The 8,620-nt window shown below is 47.0% G+C and overlaps 1 protein-coding gene across 1 annotated transcript; it reads left to right on the top strand.

The window, feature by feature from the left end:
• Positions 1 to 1,944: 1,944 nt before the first annotated feature.
• Positions 1,945 to 6,246, top strand: LOC116751076 (the record flags this gene model as incomplete). The annotated part of the gene is given in 2 exon segments (XM_032626536.1): positions 1,945 to 5,337; positions 5,494 to 6,246. Coding segments are annotated over 2 exon segments (4,146 nt in total), but the record flags the coding sequence as incomplete, so codon positions are not given.
• Between the last annotated feature and the right edge of the window lie 2,374 nt (positions 6,247 to 8,620).

Genomic DNA, 8,620 nt, shown 5'->3' on the forward strand with positions numbered 1-8,620 from the left:
AAATATAGCAGAAATATTCTTTGACATTGGTCTTGGCAATGTTTTTATTTTAGGATTTGACACCAAAAACAAATTCAATAAAAGAAAAATAAACAAGTAGGACTACAGCAACCTAAAAAACTGTTCACAGCAAAGGAAACCATCAACAAAATTAAAAAAAAGCAACCTATGAAATGAGAGAAGATATTTGTAAACTATATTATATATCTGAGGAGGGTTTGATGTTCAAAATATACAAGGAACTCATACAACTCAATAGGAAAAAGAAAAAACAAATAATTAAAAAATGGTCAAAGAACCTGAATAAATGTCTTCCCAAAGAACACATACAAATGGTCAATAGGCATATAAAATGATGCTCACCATCACTAATCATTAGGGAAATGCAAATCAAAACCACAATGGGGTATCACTTCATACCTCTTGGGATAGCTATGATTAAAAAGGCAAAGATAACAAATGTTGGTAAGGATGTAGTGAAAAAGGAACCCTTGTACACCATTTATGGGAATGTAAATTGATATAGACATTGTGGAAAATAGTACAGAGGTTCCTCAAAAAATTAATAACAAAACTACCATATGACCCAGCAATCCCACTTCTGGTTATACATCCAAGGGAAACAAAATAACTATCTTGAAGAGATATTTGTACACCCGTGTTTATTGCAGCATTATTCACAATATCTAGATTATGGGAACAATCTAAATATCCATTGACAGATAAATGGATAAAGAAACACACACACACACACACACACACACAGTAATGTTATTCAGTCTTAAAGGGAAATCTTGCCATTTGCAACAACATGGATGAAGCTGCAGAACATTATGCTAAGTAGAATAAATCAGATAGAGAAAGACAAATACTGTATGGTATCACTTATATGTGGAATCATAAAGAAAAAAATATCAAACTCATAGAAGCAGAGAGTAGAATGGTTTTTGCCAGGGGCTGGTGGGTGAGGAAAATGGGGAGAGATTGGTCAAAGCATACAAATCTTCAGTTATAATGTGGGGCCTTTAGGGACTTTCCACCCCCTCACTTGTTCCCGTAAACCAATTCTTCTCCCTATCGTGCGCCACTCCTTCTCCCTATCGAAACCAATTCTCCTCCCTATCGTGCGCCACTCCTTCTCCCTATCGAAACCAATTCTTGGAGTTTTTCAGTTGACGGGGACTTTCCAGACAGCGGGTAATTTTCCAGTTGCCCGTAACAGGTATACGCCCTAACCGCCACAATGAACAAACAACTATAACGGCCAGAAGGTGGGACAAAAGTTCCTAAGCCAATGAATTCAAAAGTCACCACATTTACCCAATCATTGTGAGAATATACCCGCCCTATGAGTAAATAAACCTATAAAAAGTATGTGATTCCGCTTTTAGGGGTTCCCCATCGGCCTCCTGCGTGAGGTTCAGGGAACCCCGGTGCATCGGCTCCTAATAAACCTCTTGCGTGTTGCAGCGGCTCTCGACTCTTGGCGGTTCTTGGGCGAGTTGGAATCCCTCGTAGACCGTTTGGGTCTAACATTTGGGGGCTCGTCCGGGATCCCCACTCGCCCCCGGGTCACAAGAACATCGGGAGTCGGAGGTATCAGGTAGGCTCGAGCCCAATTGTCTGTTTGTTTGTCGTTTGTTTGTTGCTAGCCGCCATTGGGAAAAAGCCGTGCGAACCGGCTTGCTGTGAAATCTGTATTGGACTCCTGGCTAGGCAGACGTGCCGAAAGCTGGTGTCCACGGGCCCCGGGGGACGCCCTGGTGGTCCATCTGGAAGGAGAAACAAATTTTGTCTCCCCTTCATCTGGTTCTGGCAGGTTATATAAGCTGCCATCTGAATTTGAGTTGGTTTCGGGTTTAAGTTCGCGGCGGCAATATCAATGTGTGTCTTTTGAAATTTTGTTGTTTTTCTGTACTATTATCTTTCTTTTGACGGACGACAATGGGACAAACTATGACGACTCCTCTTTCTCTTACCCTAAGCCACTGGACCGAAGTTAGGGCTAGGGCCCACAACCTTTCGGTAGAAGTAAGGAAAGGAAAATGGCAAACGCTGTGTACCTCTGAGTGGCCTACATTTCAGACAGGGTGGCCACCCGAAGGATCTTTTTTGTTAGATAAGGTTGGGTTAGTCAAGTCTAGGGTCTTTAACACAGGACCCCACGGACACCCAGACCAGATACCATATATCCTGGTCTGGGAAGATCTAGTTCTCTCCCCGCCTCCGTGGGTCCGGCCCTTTGTTTCCTCAACAGGCACATCTGCATGCGCTCCAGCACAATCGGAGATATTGGCCCTGAAGAAAACCCCAGACACGGAAAAGTCATCTGCTGCCCCGGACCCGCCAAAGGCGATATATCCTGACCTGCAGTCTGATTTGCTTCTTCTAGATTCCCCACCTCCTTATCCTCCGGCCCTAAATCCCATGTCGCCCCTAGGACCCCCAGCTTCACAACCCTCCGCACCAGTAGGGCCACCTGTTATGGCAGAAAGGGGGGGTCCCTCGGCGGGCACCAGAAGCCGGAGGGCTGTTTCCCCGGATTCTACTGCTTTACCCCTTAGAGAATATGGCCCCCCCGATAACCGCGGGAATAGGCCCCTTCAATACTGGCCCTTTTCCTCTGCAGATCTTTATAATTGGAAGATGCATAACCCTACTTTCTCTGAAAACCCACAGGCTCTTACTGCTCTAATAGAGTCTCTTGTCTTCTCCCACCAACCCACCTGGGATGATTGTCAACAGCTCCTCCAGACTCTCCTCACAACTGAGGAGAGGCAACGGGTTCTCCTGGAGGCTAGAAAGAATGTGTTAGGCGCCAATGGACAACCTACCCAGTTGCCTAATGAGATTGATGCCAGTTTTCCACTCGTCAGGCCGAATTGGGACTTTAATACCCCGGAAGGTAAGGAGCACCTGAAAATGTATCGCCAGGCTCTGGTGGCGGGTCTCCATGGAGCGGCCAGGCGCCCCATGAATTTGGCTAAGGTAAGAGAGGTAACTCAGGGGCCCCAGGTATCGCCAACCGTGTTCCTAGAACGCTTAATGGAGGCTTTTAGACGATTCACTCCTTATGATCCAACCTCTGAGGAACATAAGGCCACCATAGCAATGGACTTTATTGACCAGGCGGCCCCTGATATTAGAAAGAAGTTACAAAGGCTGGATGGCCTACAAGGTTTCTCCCTTCAGGACTTAGTAAAAGAGGCAGATAAGGTATATAATAAGAGGGAGACAGAAGAAGAAAGGGAAGAAAGAAAGCAGAAGGAACAAGAGGCTCGTGAGGTAAGACTAGATAAGAGGCAAGAAAGACATTTGAGTAAGATACTGGCCACTGTAGTCAGAGGAGGAAACAGTAGAGACAGAAATAGACAGGAAGGGCGAACAACGGATAGAAGGCGGCCATTAGACAAGGACCAATGTGCCTACTGTAAAGAAAAAGGTCATTGGACAAGAGAATGCCCTAAAAAAAGGAACGGAGGAAGGCCAACCAGAGATAAAATTTTAACATTGGAAGAGGAAGATTAGGGAAGTCAGGGCTCGGACCCTCTCCCCGAGCCCAGGGTAACTCTTAAAGTGAAGGGGGAACCCGTCCAGTTCTTGGTGGACACCGGAGCCCAGCACTCAGTCCTCCTCCATTCAAAGGGCCCCCTTTCAACTAAAAGGTCATGGGTCCAGGGGGCCACTGGAAATAAGCAGTACTCATGGACCACCCGAAGGACAGTAGATCTTGGGGTGGGACGAGTAACCCACTCATTCTTGGTCATACCTGAGTGCCCATACCCTCTGCTAGGTAGAGACTTACTCTCTAAGGTGGGGGCCCAAATCCACTTTCAACCAGAAGGGCCCACCATAACTGACAACCAAGGGAGATTACTCCAAATCTTGACCATGAAACTGGAAGATGAACACAGGATATATGAAACACCCTCGCCTCCACAAGCTGACATGCAGGATTGGATGACTAGGTTTCCACAGGCTTGGGCAGAAACTGCCGGTATGGGAATGGCAAAATATCGGCCCCCCGTGGTGGTAGAACTTAAAACAACCGCCACCCCAGTGACGGTCCGCCAATACCCCATGAGTAAAGAAGCCCGAGATGGCATCCGTCCTCAAATACAAAGGTTGCTGGAATTAGGGATCCTGGTAAGGTGCCAATCTGCATGAAATACCCCTCTTTTGCCAGTTAAAAAGCCAGGAACTAATAATTACCGACCGGTACAAGACCTACGAGAGGTAAATAAGCAGGTGATGGACCTCCACCCTACGGTACCCAACCCCTACAATCTCTTAAGTACTCTTCCACTTCAGCACACTTGGTACACTGTTTTGGATCTTAAAGATGCTTTCTTCTGCCTGAGACTTTCTTCTCTCAGTCAGCCTTACTTTGCCTTCGAGTGGAAGGATCCAGCCTCTGGGATGTCAGACCAGCTGACATGGACTCGCCTGCCACAAGGATTCAAGAACTCCCCCACCATTTTTGATGAGGCTCTCCACCAGGATTTGGCATCTTATAGAGAACCCAATCCCCAGGTAACTCTACTTCAATATGTCGATGATATTCTTTTAGCTGCTGAAACCCAAGAGGACTGCATCAAGGGAACTGAGAGGCTGTTAACAGAACTGGGAACATTGGGATATCGGGCTTCAGCAAAGAAAGCACAAATATGTCAACGACAGGTTAGCTACCTGGGGTACTTGTTAAAAGGAGGACAGAGATGGCTTTCGGAAAGCAGGAAAGACACTGTTGCCCGGATACCGGCCCCCAAGAGTCCCAAACAAGTTAGGGAATTTTTGGGGACGGCCGGATTTTGTAGGCTATGGATTCCGGGGTTTGCTGAATTAGCAGCCCCTTTATATCCCCTGACCAAAAATGGCATCCCTTTTGCTTGGGGTGATAAAGAACAACGGGCTTTTGACCGAATTAAACGAGCCCTACTATCAGCCCCGGCTCTGGGGCTACCAGATGTTACTAAGCCTTTTCATCTGTACGTGGCCGAGAATAAAGGCATCGCAAAGGGAGTACTAACTCAGAAACTGGGCCCCTGGAATCGCCCGGTTGCGTACCTATCAAAGAAATTGGATCCTGTGGCAGCAGGATGGCCCGCCTGTTTAAAAATAATCGCCGCGGTGGCCGCTTTGGTCAAAGATGCTGACAAACTGACTTTGGGGCAGAACCTAACGATAACAGCCCCCCATGCATTAGAAAGTGTAATTCGCCAGCCACCCGACAGATGGCTAACAAATGCCAGGATGACTCATTACCAAGCCCTGCTGTTAAACTCAGATCGTATTAAGTTTACCTCAGCCACAGGACTCAACCCGGCCACCTTGCTACCCGACCCTGACCTGGAAAGCACTACCGTCATCCATGATTGTCAGGAAGTACTGGCTGCAGCACACAGTAGCAGACCAGACTTGATGGATCAGCCCCTCCCCAACGCCGACGTTACCTGGTTTACTGACGGAAGCAGTTTCCTAGAGGAAGTTTTTATAGATACCTTCTCAGGATGGGTAGAAGCTTTCCCGACGAAGAAGGAGACAGCTACTGTGGTGGCCAAAAAGATCTTAGAAAAAATTTTCCCCCGGTTCGGGGCACCAAAGGTAATAGGATCTGATAATGGTCCCGCCTTCGTCGCCCAGGTAAGTCAGGGTGTGGCCAAATACCTGGGGACTGATTAAAAATTACATTGTGCCTATAGACCCCAGAGTTCAGGGCAGGTAGAGAGAATGAATAGAACTCTAAAAGAGACCCTAACTAAATTGTCCATAGAGACTGGCGGTACAGATTGGACGGTGCTCCTTCCCTTAGCCCTGTTCCGGGCTAGAAATACCCCCTCCCGCTATTATCTTACTCCATTTGAAATACTATACGGGGCCCCACCTCTTCTTTTTACGCTAAGGGAAAAATTAAGTCCTGACTGCCAGAATAACACTGACTTATATGCTAGGCTGTTGGGACTCCAGTTGGTCCAAAAGGAGGTGTGGTCCCAGCTGGCAGAGGCTTACCGACCAGGAACACCAGCAGAGGCTCATCCCTTCCAAGTCGGAGATTCCGTGTACGTCCGTCGGCACCGAACCCAGACTCTAGAGCCTCGGTGGAAAGGACCATACATCGTCCTGCTCACCACCCCCACGGCTATAAAGGTAGACGGCATCGCTGCGTGGATCCACGCTTCACACGTGAAGGCCGCACCAGCATCTGCAACATCGGAATGGCGAGCCCAAAAGACCAGCAACCCGCTCAAGCTCAAGCTTCTGCGATCATCAGACTTATAACTTTAACTTTGTTACCCCTACTGATTGTGAGTAATTTTAGTCCTCACCTGCCCCAGCGTTTAACCTGGCAGGTAATTTCCCAAACTGGAGATGTAATATGGTCTGTTAGCCATACCGCTGCCCCTTGGACCTGGTGGCCAGACCTTTTTCCCGATGTTTGTAAATTGGCCCTGGGAGCCCCCTCTAACTGGGATCTAGAAGGATACTATAATCAACACGCTGTCCCGGCCCAACCTTCCCCGCCCGGGTGCCAAGGATTAGACCCTTGTGGGGGTTGTTCCACCAAAGATCGGAGAAGCATGCTCAGGGCCCTCTCCTTTTATGTATGCCCTGGGTTCCATCGTCACCGATCTCTAAATTATCAATGTGGAGGAAAGGAACATTTCTATTGCAAAAGCTGGGGATGTGAAACCACAGGAGACACCTACTGGAAACCCACCTCTGGCTGGGACTTTATCAAGGTAATGGCCAACTACACTCATCAGAAAACCAGAAGCCAGGGAAATCCCCAATGGGCCAATGTGCCCGAATGTTCAAAATGGTGCCATCCCCTTAAAATTTCTTTTAGTGAACCAGGAAAAAAAGATAAAAATTGGATAAATGGCCATTCATGGGGAATCAGGTTTTATAAAGAAGGATATGATGATGGATTACTAATGACCATCAAACTAAAAATTGAAACCCCTACTCCAGTTCCTATAGACCCCAACCCTGAGATAGGGCACTCTTTGCTACCTTTGGCCCCTCCCACAGCGTTACCAGAGATAAGAAACCAAACTTTTGAGCCAAAAGGAATGACAATCAAGCCCAAGACCCCCCGGGACCGAATGCTCTCATTGGTCCAGGCGGCTTTTGAGGTTTTAAATGCCACAAACCCGGAGGCTACCAAATCATGTTGGCTTTGCTATGCTGCTCCTCCCCCTTATTATGATGCTATAGGATATAATTCTAATTATAATAATGTTAACACTCCAGATCAATGTCGATGGAAACAAGAAGGAAATAGTAAATTGACCCTGGCCTCAGTATTAGGAAACGGTACATGTGTAGGAATGCCCCCCTCGTCCCACCGACATCTTTGTGCCAAGTTAAGCCTCCCACAGGGCTCAGGGTATCTCCTCCCTCCTCCGGATGGATGGTGGGCATGTAACACAGGATTGACCCCCTGCATTTCTTTAGAGGTCCTTAAAGCTTCAACCAATTTTTGTATGTTAGTTCAGCTGGTCCCCAGACTCATTTATCATTCAGATTCATCCTTTCTAGATGAATATGAGGGCAGAGAAAGGTTTAAGAGGGAACCCATAACACTCACCCTGGCTGTACTCCTAGGACTAGGAATGGCAGCCGGGGTAGGAACGGGTACAACAGCCCTCATCCAACAACCCCACTATTATGATGCCTTAAGACAAGCTGTAGATGTTGACCTCCGGGCGTTAGAAAGTTCCATAACTCAGTTAAAAGAATTCCTCACCTCGCTTTCAGAGGTGGTAATGCAAAACAGAAGGGGATTAGATCTGCTGTTCCTTAAGGAGGGCGGACTATGTGCTGCACTAAAAGAAGAATGCTGTTTTTATATTGATCATTCTGGGGCTATTACCAAAACTATGGACAAACTTAGGGAGCGCCTGGACAAAAGACAACAGGAAAGGGAAAATCAAAAAGGATGGTTTCAATCATGGTTTGATAAATCTCCCTGGCTTACTACTTTAGTTTCCACCTTGTTAGTGCCCCTCATTATTTTATTGTTGCTCTTAACTTTTGGACCATGCATTCTGAATCGCCTGATAGCCTTTATTAGAGAACGCATTAGTACGGTACAAGTTTTAATGCTAAGGCAACAATACCAAAACTCGCAAAAAGAAACTGAAATTCCATGATTGAAATTAGTTACAAAAAAAAAAGGGGGGGAATGTGGGGCCTTTAGGGACTTTCCACCCCCTCACTTGTTCCCGTAAACCAATTCTTCTCCCTATTGTGCGCCACTCCTTCTCCCTATCGAAACCAATTCTCCTCCCTATCGTGCGCCACTCCTTCTCCCTATCGAAACCAATTCTTGGAGTTTTTCAGTTGACGGGGACTTTCCAGACAGCGGGTAATTTTCCAGTTGCCCGTAACAGGTATACGCCCTAACCGCCACAATGAACAAACAACTATAACGGCCAGAAGGTGGGACAAAAGTTCCTAAGCCAATGAATTCAAAAGTCACCACATTTACCCAATCATTGTGAGAATATACCCGCCCTATGAGTAAATAAACCTATAAAAAGTATGTGATTCCGCTTTTAGGGGTTCCCCATCGGCCTCCTGCGTGAGGTTCAGGGAACCCCGGTGCATCGGCTCC

This window comes from Phocoena sinus, chromosome 3, assembly GCF_008692025.1.
Source record: "Phocoena sinus isolate mPhoSin1 chromosome 3, mPhoSin1.pri, whole genome shotgun sequence".
In the NCBI taxonomy this organism is placed as follows: domain Eukaryota; kingdom Metazoa; phylum Chordata; class Mammalia; order Artiodactyla; family Phocoenidae; genus Phocoena; species Phocoena sinus.